The sequence below is a fragment of the Callithrix jacchus genome, chromosome 17, assembly GCF_049354715.1.
Source record: "Callithrix jacchus isolate 240 chromosome 17, calJac240_pri, whole genome shotgun sequence".
Classification (NCBI taxonomy): Eukaryota; Metazoa; Chordata; class Mammalia; order Primates; family Cebidae; genus Callithrix; species Callithrix jacchus.
The window spans coordinates 58,027,087-58,050,463 of record NC_133518.1 but is presented as its reverse complement, the minus strand read 5'-3'; the positions used below and the strand labels follow the sequence as shown (position 1 = coordinate 58,050,463).

General features: G+C 34.1%; 1 protein-coding gene and 1 long non-coding RNA gene across 5 annotated transcripts in view; one reads left to right on the top strand and one right to left on the bottom strand.

Moving 5' to 3' along the window:
* The window catches only part of KCNH8 (potassium voltage-gated channel subfamily H member 8), a 331,425-nt gene that overhangs the window by 102,197 nt on the left and 205,851 nt on the right, over positions 1 to 23,377 (bottom strand). For all 3 annotated transcript variants that reach the window (XM_035277743.3, XM_078354394.1, XM_002759643.6), the window contains 2 exons: positions 17,350 to 17,507; positions 12,360 to 12,567 (listed from right to left, as the gene is read on the bottom strand). In XM_035277743.3, the coding sequence (XP_035133634.1) occupies positions 12,360 to 12,567; positions 17,350 to 17,507 (366 nt within the window). The remainder of the gene's footprint in view (positions 1 to 12,359; positions 12,568 to 17,349; positions 17,508 to 23,377) is intronic.
* LOC108588864 (uncharacterized) overlaps positions 1 to 23,377 on the top strand; it is a 382,270-nt gene that overhangs the window by 276,429 nt on the left and 82,464 nt on the right. For both annotated transcript variants that reach the window (XR_013528690.1, XR_008477529.2), the window contains exon 2: positions 6,258 to 6,340. This is a non-coding gene — a long non-coding RNA (uncharacterized LOC108588864). The remainder of the gene's footprint in view (positions 1 to 6,257; positions 6,341 to 23,377) is intronic.

Below are 23,377 nucleotides of genomic sequence, written 5' to 3'. Positions count from 1 at the left end.
CCACGCTAAGAATTGTTTTCTGATGTCATGTTCTTTTATGAAATACATTTTTGAGAAACACAATATAAAGTTCTGTGGCTTATCACAGAACTTTACCAAGCATCAATGTATATTAAGCATTGATAATGCCTGTTAGTGATTTATAAAATATCTTCTCAGCAAAATCTCTTAGTGAAGTTATAGTACATATTTAATGAAATAAATATTTTTCTCAAGCTAGTAGCTAAAAATACTATGGATATTAGAAGTCAGGGATAAATTTATTAGTATATATAGATTATATGATTGTCTTTCTAAAAAATTCCAAAAATACAAAACTTATCCAGCTTTATTAGATACATATTATTTGAGATTTTTATAAAATATTTTAAAGTCACTAGATTTTCTTAGACAGTAATGACTGGAACAAAAGTCAATAAAAAATGGATCCCACTCACAGAAGCACAAAAATACATAATACTTAAAAATATACATAAGAAATATGTGCAACCTGTAAAGAAAATTACACAATTTCATTTTGTTATATAGAAGAATATTTTAAATAAATGGAGATTAAATACCATGAACTGGAATTAAAAAAAAATCTCAATGTTCTCAAAGTATTAATTTCCCTAATTTAATTTCTAAAATTAACTCCAATTAAAATGCCAGTTAGATATTTTGGGACAGGGAGTTTTTTCTAATATTTAAGTAAATGAGGTAAAATGGCCTCTATTCTACCTGCTATACCAACAATTTTAAAGTACAATAATTAAAACTATGCAATATTGTTGTAAAATTAGACTGTCAAAAGAAGAAAAATGAAGCCTAGTAATAGCCATAAGTACACATAATTAAAATGCTATATTTAATTAGTGGAACTAAATGGATTATTTGACACATGGTACTGGCAAACTGAGTAGGTGTTTGGAAAATTAATTAATTAATTAGTTAGATTAGATCCAAATCTCAAGTCAGTACATCACATTCCTCCTATTACCAAAAATAAATCTCTTTTCATTTTTTTTTTTTTTGCTGTGAGTGTTCATATTACCTTTTAGGCTACCCTAAGATTCGTAGTTCTTGTGTGAGATGTGTCTTCAACACTGAACTCATTTAAATATAGAAGTCCATGACACTCCCAGAACCAGAAGCATATTACTGTCCATGATCTTAACAACTACACAACTCTGGAAAATCTAGTAGGCTAGATAGGAAGAATTCAAAGATAAGCAAAAAGTCTCCCATGATTGAAGTCATAGGATCCTTTCAGAGAAGTACAGAAGCCAATGAATGGTCAGCAAACTGTCACCTTAAAACAAAGACACCTTGGAGAAAATACTCAAAAAAGACTCACTCTTCTAAAATCTATGTCCAGGGCATGGTCCAAGATGTTTAAGAGCCAAGAGTATTCCTTGAAAGCTAACATATCAAAATGAGACAAGGAAGATGAGACTAGAAAGCAGCAGCTCTTTGGAGAGACTCTGGATCTAACAAGAGCTGTAAGCAGTGCCAATCTAAATTTATCTGCAGCTAGAAGATGGAAGCATGCTTGAGTCATTTGCTGAGACAGGAAATAGAGAAAAAGCAACAGGATGGAGAGTGAAGAACAGTTGAAATGATTGGTTTTCTCTTGTAACCTGGTAAAATTAAAGTTCTATAAAACCGAAACCATTGCTTATCATTGCCTTTATTGATGCTATCACATAGTAAGAAATTCAAAATACACTTACAATTGACTGATGCACTGCACCCTCCAGCAAATTTCAAGACATCTGATGAGGAATAGGACCTCTAAAATCTACATATTAAAATGTTATATGGGGCATAATATAAAACATATTACACAGGTTTCAATAAAATACATACTAGGTACTTTAACAAAGTCCATATAACAAAAGTTACATAGTGATTAGCATCATCACTACAGAATGACACTTAGCCTCAGTCACAAAGTATTAGCTGCTTAACAGTCTTTTATCATTAGGAATGGATTAAACCTTAAACATAAGACCTGGCACCATAAAAACCCTAGAAGAAAATCTAGGCAAAACCATCCAGGACATAGGAGTAGGCAAGGACTTCATGAACAAAACACCAAAAGCATTGGCAACAAAAGCCAAAATAGACAAATGGGACCTAATCAAACTCCACAGCTTCTGCACGGCAAAAGGAAACAGTCACTAGAGTGAATCGGCAACCAACAGAATGGGAAAAAGTTTTTGCAGTTTACCCATCTGACAAAGGGCTGATATCCAGAATTTACAAAGAACTCAAACAGATTTACAGGAAAAAAACAAACAAGCCCATTCAAAAATGGGCAAAGGATATGAACAGACACTTTACAAAAGAAGACATACATGAGGCCAACAAACATATGAAAAAATGATCATCATCACTGGTCATTAGAGAGATGCAAATCAAAACCACATTGAGATACCATCTCACGCCAGTTAGAATGGCAATCATTAAAAAATCTGGAGACAACAGATGCTGGAGAGGATGTGGAGAAATAGGAACACTTTTACACTGCTGGTGGGAGTGTATTAGTTCAACCATTGTGGAAGACAGTGTGGCGATTCCTCAAGGCCTTAGAAATAGAAATTCCATTTGACCCAGCAATCCCATTACTGGGTATATACCCAAAGGACTATAAATCGTTCTACTATAAGGACACATGCACACGAATGTTCATTGCAGCACTGTTTACAATAGCAAAGACCTGGAACCAACCAAAATGCCCATCGATGATAGACTGGACTGGGAAAATGTGGCACATATACACCATGGAATATTATGCAGCAATCAAAAATGATGAGTTCATGTCCTTTGTAGGGACATGGATGAATCTGGAGAACATCATTCTCAGCAAACTGACACAAGAACAGAAAATGAAATACCACATATTCTCACTCATAGGGAGGTGATGAACAATGAGAACACATAAACACATGGAAGGGAGTGCTACACACTGGGGTCTATTGGGGGGAATAGGGGAGGGACAGCGGGGGGGAGAGCTGGGGAGGGATAGCATGGAGAGAAATGCCAGATGTGGGTGAAAGGGAGGAAGGCAGCAAAACACACTGCCATGTGTGTACCTACGCAACTATCTTACATGTTCTGCACATGTACCCCAAAACCTAAAATGTAATAAAAAAAGAATTCTTCCTCATACTGGCATATAATAAAATATGATATATTAATTAAAAAAGGAATACGATAACACTGTGGTTCTGATTTTTATTTTCATCATTAAAGCTTATTTGTCTGACTTGTTTGTTTTGATTAAAAATATATCAGTGCAACTGGTTCAAAACCTGTTCTTTTCTATAAGCATATTGAAATTTCACATTTCACATTTCAAATCAGTGGCTTAGACTTAATATTTAATTCTTATACCTGTAGTCAGTGCCCACAGACTTATTAATCTAGTAATTATTATTCACGATAAAATTACAAATAGACCAATGATTTAGAGTTTGCAATATGCTCTTCCTTGAAGGGGATAATAAAGACTGTCCTTTAGTAATACCATAAACAGAAGGATTTTATATATATATATTCATTCCTTAGGTATGTGTTTCCTGGGGTGAGGGGAAACAGAAGAAAATGAACAATTGTTTGTATGAGATTTTCAGTAGATGTGAAGAATATGTAGAGTATAGATTGCAAGTTAATTATCATATAAAAGGTCAAAGATTTTCAAAAAAAGAGCAAGAACAGTTTAGGGGCAAGGTCTGCTTGGATAATGTTTTATAAATCAGAAAACCAAACAGATAGATTAATTTGTGATACTTATAAAAGCTTAATAGAACTTATATTAATAATTGTCAGGTATTACAAGATCTTTTTAGAGAAAACCAAAACAGTTTCTCCTCAAGGTGATCTGAGTACAAAGGAAATTCAGTATTTGGGTAGCCAAAATATCCAAAAGAATAGACTATTCAACAGAAATACAATCCTGACTTTTGGTTTCCTATAACTTTATTGTCTATATTTTAGGCAAATAGTTTTGACCAAATGAGTAATGAGAATGTGGCCTATAACAGTACAGTATAAATGATGAGATGCTATAAGGAAGTACAGAACGAGCATAACTTCCAAACACTGAAGGAAGACTGATTTCACAATGTCTTTCTCTTTTAAGCTGAAGGGGTGCCCTCATAATATGGTACAGAATCCCTATTTGTTGTTCACCCACTTATTGCTGCATCCATTCTCCCAAATACATGTATTGTGCATTTACTCTCTACACGCATGCTATGATCAGTATTGTGGAGAACATGAACACAGGAATTGTGGTGTAGAATATACACATTCCTGTCTCTCTTTCTTATACATGCATACATATACATATATACATGTAAGTATATCTGTGTGTAACTGTTAACTATGACCCAAAAATAACACGTCATAATTGTATAGCACTTTATCACTTTTCAATTTGTAAGCTGCTTTCATATACATTCTTATTTAAGCTCACCAGTGATTTTCTAGGTAGGCGTTTTTATTTCCATTCTGTGAGAATAGTCTCTCCCTGTTTTTGTAGATATACTGTGGGATGATACATGTGATATCCTATACTTTTAAAAGATTAAAATCATGATTATTCTTCCTATAATTATATTGGTTTTAGTAACTTTTCCTAAGGTGTGTTTTTAAAACTTCAAATTCATAGGATAGAATGTTAATACAGTATTAATAATATGTACAAAAAAGAAAAGGTTTATGATATAAAATAAATGTATGCAACATTTCTTTTAGCAAAGTTTAATCAATTTCTTCAGGATTTCTCTGAGCTTACACTCTGCTAATATACCTTGTCAGTCTTTAAGAACAGGGAGACAGTGTGCGGCATTTCTCAAACTTACAACGTAATGGAATCTTTGTTGTTTGGACTGTTTGGTCTGAAGTGTGAACGCATTTGGAAACTGTCATGCAGAGATTCTGAGTATATTATAGCTTCATTCCTTTCTAGGTATAAGAATTTTCTCTTCTTAAGCAACTGTAGCAACTTGAAATCATATTAACTCCCTGTCTGCTACCTGAAACCCAGGAATTCCCTTTCAAAGGACTGAAAATATTATGCAATTAAATGCAAATTTTTGTGTTTCTTACTATCTACCTGCCCAGATAATCTTTAAATACAAGATCAGACTGCAGAGATAATGCAACTTTATAATTAGACATTGCTATATATATAGTTTATTTCCACAACTTTTATAATACACAAAGTTTATTACTATACTTAATATAAAAATTCTGAGTTTTTAAAATACACCATTTGCTCCTTTTGACAAAAGAGTAAAATCTTCTAAAACATGGAAATATTTTCTGTTGTCTAGAGCCCTTATGAAAATAGAACAAAGCATTGACAACATTTTCAAAACGGGTGGTATTTGATTTGAGTTTTCTGAAACTATCAGTAATATAAATTGTTTGTAATGACATTTTAAGTACTTTGTTGTACTACTTCAGTATTGAGGTTAATTGCTTTTAGATAGACCTCCTTTGTCCATTAGAAATAAACTACATTCAAATAAGTTTGCAGATGTATTGGGGATTGAAAAAGTATAGAACAGTGGAAAAGGATAGAAAGGACTGAATTGTTACTGGTTGGCTCTGTTTACAACTGGGAGTATTAACTTCCTTAAAAGTCTCAAGACATTTTAAAAACCTTGCCATCCACGGTGTGCTGTATGGGACCAGTGACACCAGCGTCACTTTGGAGTTCTTTTAAAACAGAAGGGTCTTGACTCCACCTCAGACTTCCTGAATTATAATTTATATTAAGGGAGATCCTCAGGTTATTCCAGTGCTGTTTTTTAAAAAACGCTTGACATACTGTTTTTTAAAAAATAATAATCAGGAGTCCTTTATTAGTGTCCACTTTAATGGCTGGAAAACTTCATTTTAGATTTTTTCCTCTTTTCTTTGTCTCATGCATTCTGAAGAATGAGAATCTAAAAAGTAAGGGTTATCTCTAAAATATTTTATAATCCTTTATGTAAACTCTGAAAAAATAGGGTTAGTAAATTCTGCTTTCTTCTAGAAACCCAATACAGTTACTGAAGTAATCAGATCACAACACCATAAGCCTGGTCATTTTTTTTTCTTCCATAAGGCTTGTAAATGCTAAGTAGTTAATAACTAGAGAGCCCTTCAAATCAATCAGCTTTTATGAGTTTTTATCCAACAAGGATCAGGAGACTTAGGATTAAAATTGTCAATGAAAATTTGAAAATGATGTCTGACTTAATCCTTTTTTCCCATTCTAGACTCTTGGCCTTCCTGCCCTGCTCTGCATGATACAGATACACTGTTAGGCATTTGTGATGGATATGCCTGCTGCAGCCAAAGGGTAAGGGATAAAAGAGCTTCCTCTCTATTACAAAATATTTTTTGACCTTTGAAGTAGATTATTTATTTTAAAGTTCAGCTTGTCATAGTCTTAGAGATAATTTTGAAAAAGGCCATAAGGTAACATTTTATCTATAAAACGGGAGCTACTGACCAAAACGTAATCTATTATAGCTGAGGAAACACAAGTTGGTAACTGGGATTCCACTGTTAGACTCACGTAAGGAGCACAGACTGTGTTGCAGTGAGCAAGATGCATTGAAAATTAACACATCTCCATATTTCAGCTAATTTCATTTGACCTCATACTGTTTGTATCTTTTTTTTTTTTTTTTTTTTTTGGTAATGCAGAGACATAGGACTCCACTTTCCATCATGGAAGGGTAAGATGGAAAGAGTCTCCTTGTTCTGGCAGTCCATGTCTGAGCATGTGATTTAAGCTTGGTCCACTGAATTCTTTTCTCAGGCACTGTGAATCAGAGGTGCAGGAGAGGTTAGGAACTCCTGCACAGGATCTACAGACAGAAACATGTTGAGGCCATCCTTGTTTTCACAAGGATGTCACAATTGAACTTGAAATTGGCAATCTGGGGCTTAGCTCATGTTCTTTTGCCACTCCTGTTTTATATCCTTCTAATTTCTAAGTCTACATGCCCTGCTAATGAATTATCTTTTTGTTTTTACTTGCAATCAAGTATCATGACTGATACAGAAATATCACCTCTTCACTAGACTTTAAGAGTATTGGTATTTCAGTTCTACGTTGCTCATTGATATAAGTTTGAACAGGTGGCTGGAGTTAAGAGAGGGCTTCAGTTAACAATAAGAGCAGAGGTGGTGGTGATAACGGTGGCAGTTACCACCTGCAAGGACATAGTATGTACCAGATACTATGTGAAGTGAGTATTCATGAGAGTCAGTATTACCACACTCATAGATAAGAAAACTGAGACTGTTTAATGAAAAACCACACTTTGAGGTCATTTTGGTCAAAATCACATGCCTAGTAAATCCATGACGCAGGGTTCAGACCTGAATCTTTTGAGCTGAAAATCAGAACTCATATTAGGATGCTAATGGAGTTCCTTGGAGACTAATTCAATATCATCGATTGAACTTTAGAGGTCATAGTAGCTAAAATAATATATACATATATTAATTGAGATATATGAAAATATGCAAAGTCTAATTGTACAGTTTTAGCTGGGTATTTATTGATGCCATCTTGTAGTAAACAAATAAAGCATCCTCAATTCCCTGCAAAGAGATTGATTATTCTGAAATATTTCCTTGCAGCCTCCCAAAAACTAAATTGTGAAAAGCACTCTCCGATTGAGTTGTGATATGTCTCTTTAATACAGTGTTTAATCTTACCCTTAAGTGCTATATCTAAATTCCATAAAAACTGATATATCCTAACAAGTTTATAAAGTTGATATAGGACTTGCCTCCTATATGAACCTGAAAGAAAAAATCTCCTATGTATGTGCAGTTGCAAGCCTATGTAAAAATTTTTCAGAGACTGACTTTCCAATTGAAAGGTGGCACAGATAAATTATTTTGATGATATACAAAAGTATATAATTTGTTGTCCAGCACCAAATGAAACATGAAGGCTATACTTTTAAAGCTATTTTTAAATAACTTTCATACATAAAATGATAAGTATTTAGCAGTCATAGTTCATGGTTCTTTCTTTCATTAGAAGTGATTGTCATAATACAATTCCCTTACTAGGTACAAATCTAAATGCTTTTATATGTTGCCTAATTTAATACTGGCAATCCCATTGAGTTTGACACTATTATTATTGTCATTTTACAGTCATTGAAAATGAAGCAGAATGAAACATGTCCCTGTTTGGTGGCGCTCTATGTTCGAAAGATCTCTGTTCAAGAGAACTTTATCCCTCACTGTATCTGATGATGAGGTCCACACTCTAAAGCTTAGCACAGCCTTTAAAGATCTGGTCTCTACCTACCTACCTTTAGTCTCACTCCCTTTCTACCATGCCCCCATTCACCTTCTGCGCAAGTGAATTCCTTAATATATTAGTAAACCTCTTGTCACAAATGCCATTTCCTTAGCATCTATACAAACAAGACCTATTCACCCTTTAAAACTCAGATAATCTCTGAAAACCCTTTGATGATATCCTAGTTAGATTTAGTGCCACCACTCTATACATATTCCTTTTATAAAATACATCACACTGTAATGTACCTATTAAATCTTTGTCTACTTTTCCCACTAGACTTTAAACTCTATGATTTGTTTTGGTATCCACAGTGCCTAACACAGAACCAAGTATGTAATGAGCACTTAAAAATTTCTTTTTTGAATGAATAATCAAAGCTTAAGTAATCCTGTTTGTTCTTCTCTTCCTTGTATTACTAGCTGGAAAGAGTTGTTAAATCTCATTCTCTATAATATAATAATAGTCAATGTTATTTGAAGGAATTCTAGACATATAATTAGGGAATTTAGGTTATTGAATCATTATTTTGATATAATAAACTACCATGAAGATTGATTCATTCAAAGAAAAAATTTTTTGCACGCTTGCCATGTACCAGGAAACTGTACACAACAGTGGAGACAGAATTGTGGATCTAATAGACAACAACTCCTTCCATCATGGAGCTTGTAAAACCTAGAACCAAATTTCTCTTCATAAAGTAAACGAGTTGAACTAAGGTCCTCCCAGGTCTAAAATTACATAAAACAGTAAACCAAACATCAAAATTCCTTAAAATACAATATAGAAATACATTACAAAGAAATAAATATAATACCAGGCAAAGCATTTCATAACCAGCCTCTGATATAAGACATCTACAAGCACAATTCCTCCTTCCAAAAATAGATACCTAATAAAGAAGTAACACTGTAATGACTTTTAAAGATTAACAGTGATTTATCATGATATAAAATATTGGAAGGAACTCTAGCTGTAAGTAGTTGGGCTGTAAAGAACAAAAGAAAAAATATCATTTCATGGCAATTAAAAATAATTAGGAAGAAATGTTATTCTTTGGGAAAATGTATCTATTTTTATACACCTAATGTTAAACACCAACATAAGGAACAACATGCTGTCTCATCAAATGTTACTTGTATGATAATTTTTTTGATTCATTATAATTGGATCCAAAAAGGTAAAATTTACTATTAGTCCACAAATTAAAGGGTAAAAACTAAATTAGCCTAGACTCTCAGCTACTTCATTATAAAGTTAGATAGGAAAGGCCACAATTATTTAACTTGTGTTCAAATATCAGCTGGGGAATGTTTTAAATGAACATTTAAATGATACAAGTAATTTTAGAAGAGAAAGTCTTTGTAGACAAGCCTATAAGCCCAATATTTATACATTTAATTAGCATACAGTCTTGCTAGTCATATCCCAGTAGGTGTTTGGACAGAAATCTAATTCTCTAAAGATAAATTTTCAGTCATTCTTACGATAAGTGGGTAAGATATGTCAATTGTTTGACATGCCATGATCATAGGATGTACTTTCTAATACATCCTCTGACAGTTTATGTGGACAATGAGCCATTAATAAGAATCTATCTACCTATCTATAACCAACCAATCAATCTATCTATCATCTATCCAGATGTATTAATATCTACCTAGATATCTAGATAGACATTTGAAAGTCTATTTCTGGTTTCATGAGTAATGATTTTCATGGAAAAACCAACCCAAAATGTGTGCTCAATATATTTAGGTATCTAGAAATATTAATATCTATTGAGATATCTAGATACATTAATGTCTATTGAGATATCTAGATATATTAAAATCTATCAAGATATCTAGATAAATATATTGAGCACACATTTTGGGTTTATTTTTCCATGAAAATCATTGTTCATGAAACCAGAAATAGACTTTCAAATTATATGGTGAGATTTTTACATTGTAGATGAGTAAACTAAGGCCCAGACAGGTGAAAGAAATATTGCAAATCTGACAGCTGATTAGCAATGGAACCATGATGACAGGAGCCCAATGCTCTTCTTGCCACTACTTCATGCCACTGCTCTCTCTGTGAGATTGTGCTCTGGCTTACAACATTACATTGTGATTTGACTACTTATTACATTGAACTATAATGCAAGGATCAAGAATACAAAAAAAAATAAGCAATTCAGGTTGTTGGCTTTTTTTAAGCATTGAAAAATAAATACTTTTATATGCTGTAGAAGGAAAAACAACAGCTAGATTATAAGTCTGCAGCAAGCCTGGCATGTTGGAAATAAAACAAAAAGCTTTCTTCGTGTAACTAAATTTGAGAGTGTGAATAAGCTAAATTTCCCCATCTGGAGACTCTCAGACTAGACAAGACTTACAAATTAATATGAGTGTATAGGTCTGGGGCCTGAGGAAAATTAGGTCAGGTCTAAAAAGGAACCAGGTGCTGACCACAAGTCAGAATTTTAATATGGTTTCAAAACAAACGGCAGAGATCTAATGCTGTAATTTCCTGAACACCATTAGGATGATGACACAGTATGTGATGAGGAAGCCTTCAAGACAAAGTTATAAAGAAGAAACTAATATTGAAGGATGGAAAATGTTTCCATCCACATACAATTCAGACTCGGATCCTCCTTTTAACCGATTCTTCTCTCTTTCTCTCTCCTTTTCTTTCTTATTGGAACTTATTTTTATCTAGGATATTTTTGCTTTTACTGAGTAGTTTTATTTCCCCATTTCCTTTGTTTCCTAGAATTAAGGACCCACAGCAAGACATTAAAAAGTCCTTTGATAAGATAAGAAAATAATTCTGAGACAAAAATTATCAGAACATTTCAGTTGCTTTGCGTAGCTCAGAAACAAAATTGGGATGTGTAGAGGTATTTTTAAGAACCTGGACAGATTATTCCCTTCCACCTGCTTTCCTAAGGTCTCCAGCTCTTCCTCCAGTGCTGCCTTTGAAGGATTTGTATATGTCCTATGCTGAGATATTGGCATTTATGAGGGCCAACATAGGGGTGTTTCAAATATGTCCAGCCATTAAGTACTGGTATGAAGAGTTTGGGCATTTTTCTCTCTCGGGAGTTTCCTATGCAAAGGTCTGAGCTTCTTTCAAAAGTTCAAGATTGATTTTTGGTGGAAATGATAAGTGAAGGCTTTTCTAGCCAACTAAGAAGCAGATTCTTTTGATTAAATGTCAGATTAAGAAAAAATATTCTACATTCTACATGAGGTACTGTGACAATTCTCTAAAGGGTATGACTGTGAGAAGAATGCTGATATTTTGGGATAGAGGGTTATAGTTATGAGAATTTTCATTTTCCATAAATTTCCTTTGGTTGACATAAGTTTAAAAATGTGTTCATGTGCATAGTGTTTCAGATTCATTTATGCAGAATTATGTAACACTTGGAAAATCTCCCTTAAACCATGTATTACGGGGACACAAAACTATAAATTATGTTTGTAAATATCCAGTCCTTTCTACAATCACAAATTCTCAGAATGTGCTAAATGTGGAGTCTGTCATTATATTTGCTTTCTCTCTCACTCTCTCTATTTAAAGGGAAGGGTGGTAGGATATCTTTTCTATTAATTCACCACCTCAAATACAAGTGATAATTTTCTTATGATTTAAGATATTGTAGTGACAAGGCCATAGGCCAGTTGCCCAGTGATTTGCTATTAATAGCCCTGCATCAGAACATTTCAAGATAAGATTGAACATTATTTATCTAAACACTTCTACAGCCAAACTATGGTCATTTTGACACACACATATATATATATATATATATATATATATATAAAATTTATCAGTTTAACACATTAATATTTGGGGGAAAAAAGTAAGGTTGTTCCAGAAGGAAAAAAAAGTAAGGTTGTATCATGAATTCAAAAATAGAAATTAATTAGACAAATTGACAGTGAGAAGGAATATATTTATAGATTTATCTTTCACTTCCTCCAAGTTCTTGACAATCTATTTTTTTTTTAATTTAATGGAAAATGTGACAAATGTAAGCCCTTACCAACTTCCCACTTCAGAAGGCTGTTGTCTTCCCTCTCCATTTTTCCAATGACATACCAGATGCATGCCATCCAGTGTGCAAGGAGTGCAAACATGGACATGAGCAGAGTCAGGACGATAGTGCTGTGTTGGGAATAGCGGTCTAACTTCTGTAGCAGACGCAAAAGACGCAAGAGCCTCACCGTCTTTAGAAGATGCACAAGAGACACCTGTGGTAGGAGAGAGAGCAGCACAACTTGGTGTATGTGTTAAAATCATGCCACACCAATTTTTAGAAGCCGTTCTAAAACTTTTGGAAACAAAGTATAATTATTTCAATATTTTTTTTTTATAAATTATCTTCATTCTTGACATATCAGAAGATGATAGGATTAAAGATGGTGGAATAAAGGATAGAATAGGGAGGATAATTTAATTTATTTGAATAAATACCTTTCTTAATTAGGAGTTATCTTTTTTTACTCTCTGTATCATTTAATACAATAGTATACATTCTGATACACAACTGAAACACATTGTGGTATCAGAATACCATGATATCTCAAATCCCCTACACATATTTTCTTTCAACCTTATATTCCCTTCCCTGTGTAAGGAAGTTGCTTTATAACAATAATTCAGAAAAATTGAAGTAAATACCTAGAAAGTAATAATAAAAGTAACAGTTTATTTTTTGAAATAGGTAGACCTATAAAACTTGAATAAGTTCTGCTCACAAGTACCAGTAGCATCTTCTCCCTCATGTGCTATTTACTTCTAACATTATCAACAGAGAAAGCACATGCCTGAAGAGTGCGTACTTTCTCTCTCTCCTCTCTCTCCTCTCTCTCCTCTCTCTCTCTCTCTCTCTCTCTCTCTCTCTCTCTGTCTCTCTCTGTCTCTCTCTCTCCCCCCCGCCCCCCACTCTCTTGAACATTCTTAGGGAATTAAAGTGAAATGGACAAGAATTTCTGAAGAGTCTCTGAGTGCCTTTGCATCCACTATAGAAGCAGACTTGTAGCTGATGGGTTATTTTATTGACTTCAGAGTCCAGTTGAAAAATGGGCATCATTGGTGTGGACCAGGATAGTCAATATCACCATTAATAAGCAGTACCCATAGCACACATTCTTTTCATACCCTCAAAGAACATTCTAAAATAGAAAAAACAAATAAACCATTAAATCATATGGAAATAGAGTTTGACAAACTTCTTGACGTCACCTAATTTCTTTGGGAAAATAGAGATGAAGGAGGTGCTTTGTATAGCTTTAACTAACTACACTCTTTCTTTACAAAACTTAATCAGGCACAAGGTCAGCATTGAGAGTTTGCTTTTGTATTTATCGAGTCAGTTGACTTCTAATTCCTTCCTTTGCTAGCCATATTCTCTTATCTCTAAGAAAAACATGCCTGGAACAGTACCTGACATATAGAAAATGCTCAATAAATATTTGTTAAATGAGCGAATGGATAAATTATCAAGTAAAGATGCAAACACTTCAAGCTCAGCATAAAAATTGATATTCAGTAAAATTGTTTTCACTTGTAATCTTGTGAATTATTCTATACTCAAATACAGTACACTCTTAAGGGTATTTAGGAACTTAACAGCTAGCTGTGCTCTTTTATTTCTTTTTGTCATTCTCTCATGTCAGGTTTTACTTTCTTCTCCTTTGGAGCCAAGTTCTCATCTATCATTTCTCAAGCTGGTAGTTAGCTAGATGGTCAGATGCCAAGGTTTGTAATCTCTATTCTGTTATTTAAAGATATTACTGGGGATGGAGTTTATTTTATAGGTAGGTGAATTTGATGGATAGGTGACAATTTTATAAGTGAAATGAAACCTGGAATGAAAGTCCCAAATGGAGGAAGGCATCTGCATAGATACTATTGATGCAGTCTCCCCATTTTCTCTGACCAGAAAGGGGATGTTTGAGTAAAGAATGTGGAGTTGCTTGTACATGAGAACAGTAGTAATTTGCAAAGATTAGGTGAACCTCGGTGTCCAGCTGACCCAGGTAGTTCTATGTCCATTCTGAAGTCAATAAAAACTGGCATTTAAAAATTATGCTTGCTCCCATCAGAGTCAGTAGAATCTTGGTAAGGTTTGAATGTTGGCTCTTGAAGAATGACAGGAGAAAGGACCATATTTGACTTCTATAGAAATATGTATCTGAAAAAAGGAGAGGATTCTTTTCACTCTTTGGATGCTTTTCTGAATTTGTCACTGATAAGAATTATAAGCTACTCATAGACAGGTGCATTCATCAAAACCCCTTATCAAATGGGAGTTTCCCCTTTTACCAAATGGATATGACCATTTCAGAAAGAAAAAAGAGAGAGAGAGGATGCTAATGAACATGTTGCGAGGCTTTCCTAGGTTTTAGACATTTAGCAAAGCATTGTGCAGATATGTTGCATTTTGAGTCTGGTCAAAAACTCTGTAGGAATTATATTGTGCCCATTTTAGGGATATTTTGATGTAAACTTCAAGTAAGTCACTCAGGTGGTAAGTGATAGAACTTGGATTCATACTTCTGCCTTTTTTACTCTATCACTCTTCCTATGTCTTATTCATAATTTTATCTCTTATATGTGCCTTTTATAGTGATATATATACTAGGTTACAAAAAGCAGTGATCTGTACTTAAAAGAACTGCCATTAGGAATTGTCAGCAGAGTCAGAGTCAAAGTTTATGCAGTTTTGAATGTTGTCTATGGAGATGCATTAACTGGACACCTTGTAGATTTCAGAGACAAACACCTTTCCTTATTTGTTTCTTTTTCTCAGTCTTTGTTGTAAAACAGCATAACTCATAAGTTATTCCTCATAACTTACGTTTTCTTGAGAAGAAAACATAATACCTTGAACAAGCTTTTCTCTTCAAATATTATAGAATATTTTGTCCTAACTAATTTGTTTAAGAGGTACAATGAATTTAGGTGCCAGCTTTTTAAGTGTTCATATACTCGCTCCTGTGAACAGCAGAACAAGTATCACTAATTTGTTCCTTTTCTTTTTTCATTTTTTTTGACATAGATGTTGCCCTACACCTTTTATTATTTATAAAGCGTTTATGTTAGATTACATAAGATTGATGAAAAGAGAACAGGAGTATAACAAAGTATATACATATTCAAAATTAGTTAAACATGAGAATTAGACTTTAAAACATTTATTCATCCATGTTAATTTTGGGCAATGAGATTGCTGATAAAAAATGTATGTTATATATCAATAATATCTATATTATATATAGATATTTAAAATATCTTATTCACCCAGTACTCAAATAAAAATGAAACATAAAAAATGTATTAGTATTTAGTAGCAAAGCAGGAAATTAATTTAAAATAGAATTGTATTAAATAATTAATGAACAATTTAAAACAATTTGCCAAGAGAATTTGGAATTTTTTTTTAACCTTTCGTGAATTATATACTTATTTTGCAGCCTTGCAAAAACATGGTTTTAAGCCATTATGGTTTCATTATGGTACACTTATCTAGTCAAATTCAATCTTAAAAAGCACTTTAAAAAGCCCAGATAACAATTCAATGTAGCAGTGATTGAGATATACTAAATTTTTCCTGGGAGCTTTCTTTTCAGTTGAGTCATAAACGTTTTAAAGATGTTGGCACTATCAACCTCACAACTTAAAAAGAGAAAGAATAAAAAGAAACTATTGTAAAGGCAATTAACAAATGCACAAGTCTGCACTAACAAGTCAGGATCACAATTCTGTATTCATTCTGAAGTTAATAATAACTGTATTTGAAGCAGTGATTATTGTGTTTAATATTGATAACTTTGCCTTTAAATTTTTAAAAGAGGATATGATTTCTATGAAGTACTGTCAACTGACTAGAAAATCTGCTTAATTTAAACTAATGTTTAATAAATTTTTACGTGCCATAATTGGTTACTCTAGCAGAAAATTGCATTACTGCTTCACAAATGGACTCTCTAAAAGTTTCTTTATGAGGGAGCATTTAATAGTTTTAAGAATACCAATCATTAAACAATAAAAATGGCTACTACTACAAATGATATGCTTTCTGTTCTGTGAGGCTACATGAGGGTGAGGGATTTGGAGCAAGAAAAAGAAGGTACAAGAATTCATGCAAATTCAAGAGAACTCTAAAGGTTTACATTAGTCATATCATTTAGGTTTTTGCTTCATCCAGCAGTTTTGCAAGGACCTCTAAGAGGTGGTTGAATTCCCTTATTTAAATTCAACAGTCCTCTCTATCTGGATCCAGTCTTCAGTTGGTTTTGCCAATGAGTAGCAAAATGCTAAAGAAGTATAGAGTTAAGGGTCATAAAAGCAGAAAAAAACCACTTCAAACTTTTCAGCAAATTCTTGAGACAAGTATCTGACTAGGTAATATAAAGTGATGCTTAAATTCCTACAGATGATTTCCTTATTAAAGAATTTGTTGGCCGGGCGCGGTGGCTCAAGCCTGTAATCCCAGCACTTTGGGAGGCTGAGGCGGGTGGATCATGACGTCAAGAGATCGAGACCATCCTGGTCGACATGGTGAAACCCCGTCTCTGCTAAAAATACAAAAAATTAGCTGGGCATGGTGGCGCATGCCTGCTGAGGCAGGAGAATTGCCTGAACCCAGGAGGCGGAGGTTGCGGTGAGCCAAGATCGCGCCATTGCACTCTAGCCTGGGTAACAAGAGCGAAACTCCGTCTCAAAAAAAAAAAAAAAAAAAAAAAAAAAAAAGAATTTGTTTAGTGGGTCAGTATTTATGATAAATTCAGCATATCTGCATTTCCTGGTTCTAGGTATTTTTAAAAGTGAGAACAGGTAACGTGAATTTCAAAAGGAAACAATTTCATCAACTGAAGAATCTGGCCTGTATACCTTGGGCATCAGGGCATCTTTACTGAAGAAGGCACAAAACCCTGGAAGCATAAATTGCCACAAACATTTAAAACATAAACATGGGGAAAATAAATAAACCTTAAAGGCCGTGTGGCGGGGAGCTCTTTACTCACCACTGTGACGTTGAAAGCATACAGGAGATCAAAAGGCAGGGCAGCGATTAAATCAATGATGAACCAGGTTGTGACATAGTGGATGCAAATTGATCTTGCTTCAAAGATAACTTGGCCAGACTTGCTGACATAAGTTGTTCGGAAATTTAAAATAATATCTGCTTGGGGAAAAAAAAGATTGAGAAATGAAAGGAAGAGACAGAGAAGAAGAAAGAAGGTAGGAAAGACAATGAAAGAAAGAAGAAAGGAAGGAAGGAAGGCAGACAAGCAAGCAGGAAGGAAGGGAGGAAGAAAATTATAGAAAATTAAATAAAATTAGGAAAACGGTAACCACTTAGCCTAGTTCATATTGATACTATCCAAAATATTCTCCTCTAGAGATCCAGTTCAACTCAATAGATACCGAAGAAGGGTGAAATGTAATATTTTCTGTGCACATAATATGTTCCAGACATGGAACCACATGTTAAGATTATTAAAATAAATAATTTCAGCAATAGAACAATAGTTATCACTTACTAAGTGTTCACTATATACTCGATATTGTTCTAAGAGCTTGGTATAGGGTTTTTCACTTAAACCTCAGTGCAGCTCCTGAAGTAGACAGCGTTACTCTGATTACAGAGGTAGAGATTAAATCCCAGGAAGAAAAAGTAACTCATCCAAGATTATATTGCCAAGAGTGGCAGAGTCAAGTTTTAATACAGATATAGGCCAGGCATGGTGGCTCATGCCTGTAATGCAGCACTTTGGGAGGATGAGGCAAGAGAATTGGCTGAGCTAAGGAGTTCAAGACCAGCCCAGGCAACAAAGCAAGACTTCATTTCTACTAAAAATAAAAAAGATTAGCTGAGCATACTGACACACATCTGTAGTCCCAGCTACTCCAGAAACTGAGGTGAGAGAATTACTTTAGCCCAGGAGATTGTGGCTTCAGTGAGCCACGCTTGCACCACGGCACTCCAGCCTGGGCAACAGAATGAGACTCTGTTTCAAAAATCAACAACAAAAAAAGCCCATTAAATATAATCTGAAGTCTGTATTCCTTATTTTATATAATATTACTTATTTCTATGTGTAAAAGTTTTACTAATCTCTGTGTTGATATGGGATTCAGCCCTGCCCTGAAGACACTCCTATTAACAAAGTACTGGTAGTTTCTTGTGTGGATTTATAGGTTAAATTCCATTTTAATGAAAATGTAATTATTTTCAATCTCTCCCTGTATCATTATTTAGTTATATATTACTGAGTATTTTACAATATATGAGGTCCTCCTGAGTGCTGATCAAATGACAACGCCATAGCTAAGTGGGTATTGTTTTGTTCACTCCTGCTATTTATGAATAAACATCTCTGAGACTGTCCTTTTAGTTCCTGCATTAACTATCATTGAGACATTGGAAAATATTACCTTTTCCTTAATTTGTTTTAAGATTGAGTACAACCAGGACACAGGGAATATCAGGGTTGGTGCACACATGTAATGATGATAGTTTCTGAGTATCTTATGGTCTGGTGACTCTAAAAGAAAGAAATTTATCCATGGAACTCTGTTTTTGGGGAGAGTCATAGTTCACTTACTCAAGGATTAAAGGAGAGAAGGCAGGAAGTAAATAGCTCAGTCAATAAGAGTAGGAATTCAAGGAGTTATGAAGCCAATGCAAGGTTCTGAGTTCTATCATTATCAAATGAATTGGGATACTCTTTGCATCTAATTTAAAACACCAAAAATAAGTAGAACAGTGTTGTATGAGGTTAAAAATTTGTTGATATTCTGGGCACTGTGGTGCATGCCTGTAGTCCCAGCTATTATGGAAGCTGAGACAGAAGGACTGCTTGAGCCCTAGAGTTTGAGATTGTAGTACACAAATATCATGACTGAGAATTGCCATGACACTCCTACCTGGGCAACATAGAGACCCTGTTGCTAAATTTAGAAAAAAAGATGAAAAAGAATTTATTGATACCATGATCATGATGACAACAATGATAAAATTACTCATGATAATGTTCACTTTGTGTTTGTATGGTATTTTACTTTTTCACTTCATGTTCACATTTGTGGAAGGCAGAATGCTAAAATAATACCGGTGACCAGTGACCCTTGCCCTCATATGATCTCTTCTTGTGGGGCTGGCACCTCACAAGACATGTTGACATGTTAATCCATAATTAGTTACATGACATGGCTAAAGGAAGATAATACTGGGTGGCCCGACCTAATAAGGCAAGAGAATTTTCTTCAGCTGGTGGCAAGGGATTGGAAGTCAGTGAGACACACTCCTGCTGGCCTGGAGGAAAGCACCTGCCATCTTATGGAAGGGTCATATGGCAGGCAACAGCAGACAGCCTCCTGTTGCTGAGATCAACCTCTGGCTAACATCTATCAAGAAAATAGAAAACTTGGTCCTACAACCACAAGAAAATGACTTCTTCCAACAGCCCTGTGAAGTTGAAAGAAGATCCTGAGAATCAAAAAAACACAATTCAGCTGACACTTTGATGTCAGCCTTTTGAATTGCTGATCAGAGGATCCAACTAAGCCATCCCTGGACTTCTGATGTATAGCAACTGTGAGACAGTAAATGGATGTTGTTTTAAACTCATAAGTTTGCTATGCATCAATAAGAAAACTAATACAGTAGTTATTATGTCATTTGATTCTCAGTGTAGCCTTGTGAGGTGAAATATACAGGAGTTATGGCAAGGCAGATTAGTATTATTATAGATAATACATAAGTTTTCAGTATAGCCTTGTGAGGTGAAATATACAGGAGTTATGGCAAGGCAGATTAGTATTATAATAGATAATACATAAGTTCTTAGTATGAGCCCAGTACAGTTCTAAGCCTTTGATTGTCATGATCTTGTTGATGTCTTACAACAATGCTAAAAGGTGGTTATTTTTATTATCTCCTTTTACAGATGAGGAAATTGAGGCATAAAAGAGTTCAAGTGACTTGCCCTGGGTGATACATTTGATAAAACTGAAGCACAGGATTACATCTTTCGGCAAGTTAGTGAAAGAGTAAGACCCAAATCCAAGTCTCCTGAACTCCAGTTTAGGACTTTGGGTTTTGATACATTCACAGATACTAGTCACATCACAGATCTGGAGGCAAGTTCTGGGTGACCCAAAAAGAAAATAATAGTTGCTTTAGTCTATTGTGAATGATCTAACTTTTAAATACTGCATTATTAAGAGTGATATTTTTATCAAAAAATAAAAATATCTAGGTAATTTTGTTAATATTGAGAATATGAAAGAATGAAGCTAATTAGTAAAGCACCCACAATGGGACTGAAAACAATCCCAGGTGAATTCCACTGCACAGTTAAAACACTGTCATGGCAAAACACCGGTGGACCATGGAAGCATGGCCACCAAGAGGGAGTCAAGTCAGTGTAATGCCAACAGGCTATAAAGAGAGCATGTGAATGTTCACTCTTCCTCTTTATCTTTCTAGGTTTATATACTTCTGCATTAGCAATGCAACTTAGTACCTCAGGCCACCCACTTTGAAATAAAGCAAAGATTTCAATTTCATGTTTTCTAAAAGGAAGCACAGGTGAAGCATTTAAATTCTCATCTCATGAGTAAGAGAATCCAGAGTTGTTTATTAAGCTCATTAGTGTTGTTTGGTTTCTGCAATATAGGCTGAGGTAAGCCCATACGTTTGTTATAAAATTAAAGGGATAAATTCCTTGAATACGTGGCCATGAGGTCAACCACAATTTTCACAGAACACCCATTGCCATCATCTATATACATACCAGGGGCACTCCCATGAATGGAAGAATGAATGAAGTGAATGACCTATGGTTGATTGATACAGCAACATTTTTAAAGCTACATGGTTAGTTATGTGGTTGACTAAAGAACAAAATAGTGGTTCAGACTCCTGAGAAGAGCAGGTATTTTCTTGGATAACTCGTTACAGAATATTAGTTTAGAGAGCTTTTTAAAAAATATTTGTTATTCAACTGAGTTAATGGAATGAAAAGAAATATGCTAAATTTAGATTTCAAAAGAAGTAATTATAAGACTTTTATACACAAATAGATAATAGTAAAAGAATAAAACATTTTAAAACATCTCTACAAATCTATTTTTGAAATACTTGAAAATTTTTTGGTTTCTTTGCAGGGAAAAAACCCTAGATATATATTATTTTCTAAGACATCATTTTTTGGTAGCTGATTTCAAAGCAAAAAAACTACTTTTGTCGTACTCTAATAACAGTCATAGTCCTGATATATTTACAAAACACTTTTACATTCATTAATTTGAATGTTTCCCATGCCATCTCTCAGGTGGACTACTATCTTTTGCATTTTAACAATGACTCATGAGATTTAATTGTTTGAAGTCATGCAGCTAGCAAGCTGCAAGAGGGAGAGAGGATATCTTTTGACACTCAATCCCATTTTCTTTCCATTATCTAAATGATTACTGCACTTCTAAATATATTTTAGAGGAAATAACAATAGGTCAGTGCAAGGAAATGCATTTCTGATTGTAGTCCTTAGATCAAATTCAGCATCAGCACTACCCAGGTAAAATAATATCAAATTAGAGTCACAGAATTAAACGTGGTGAGATGAACTGTCTTTGATTCTGGAAGTACAAGGACTAAGCTTTCGTTCAGGGATAACAGAGAATTCACTCTGTTTTCTATCCAGTAATGAGGATGTGGTGCTGTTGTACACAAACCAGGATAACTCAATGTTTGCAAATTCTACCTTCCATTTAAGAGAATTGTAGAGATGGCAAGTACAAGTTCATCTTTGAAAGTGAAGGAAGCACAGACTAAAAAGACTGTGATGTGGAAGAAAGAGCTTTCTAGATCTGGTGTCCCTCATGACAGAATCATAGAAAAAGAATGGAACTTCACAAACACTGAATGCAGCTGCTCCTCCCTCTGTAGCTTTCTTACTCCCTTAACGATGTTTGTACTTTTGCCTAATCAAATCAGCAACTTATTTAAATACTACAATAAGAATGTGATCTCCAGACAATTCATAACCCATCTGAAAGCAGCAGTATAACTTTTAGTTTTGAGAGTCCAGAAGCATAAGGATAATGTTTTTCAGCCGTATGTTGAAAAATATATAGAAGTGTATTCATTAATATCTACAGTTTTGTATGTAATTGGTCTTGTTAATTTCATTTATGATCAATTTGCACAATTGTCCATAAGTGCAAAACACACATACAGAGTTTAAATTTTTAAGAAATTAAAAAATCCATAACAAATTAATTCAAAAGAACTTTTCACCTAGAAACCTTAATGTCTCCATGTGCTTATATATGCATAAACAATCCTTTATGGCACATGGTATTGGTATCACATGTAATGAGTAAAAAAGCAGGGTAATAGAGAATTACCATACATATTCTATGTGGTTTATAGAATTTCCAAAACACTCATCATAATATACCCATGAAAAGAAGCAGAATAGAATTGATTTATCTAATGCATCAGATGACAGTTAATTATTTTGCACTAGATGGCCACATCCATCATTAGGTAGTTATTTTTTTCATGTTTTAGAAAAATTTTCTTTTTTCTATTGATATATGATAAATGTACATCTTTTTGGGTTACGTATAGTTTGCCTTATTGTACTTCAGATTTATATAGAATGATTTTAAAAAGACAAATAATCAAGAGAAAAATGTGTACATAGGCGTTTCCATATTGTTAAGGCTGCCAAAAGTGAATATTTCACTTGTCTCTCTTATGTCTATTTATGTAGACTAAAAAGCAGAAAGGCTAAATCCATTTTTTTCTAGTTTGATTTCCTCAAGAACTATGTAACTAGAAAGCACAAAAAGGTTAAAACTAATATGGCATAAATTAGTAGGTTTCTTTTCTTTATTAGCATGCATGACAGATGGGGAAATAATTTTAAGATCATATTGGCTTACTTGTTAAAAAGTAAATTAAGATACAATAGTGTGCATGAAAGCATATGCACCACATACAAATAATTAATGTCTTCATTTAGCCATTTCTTTAAA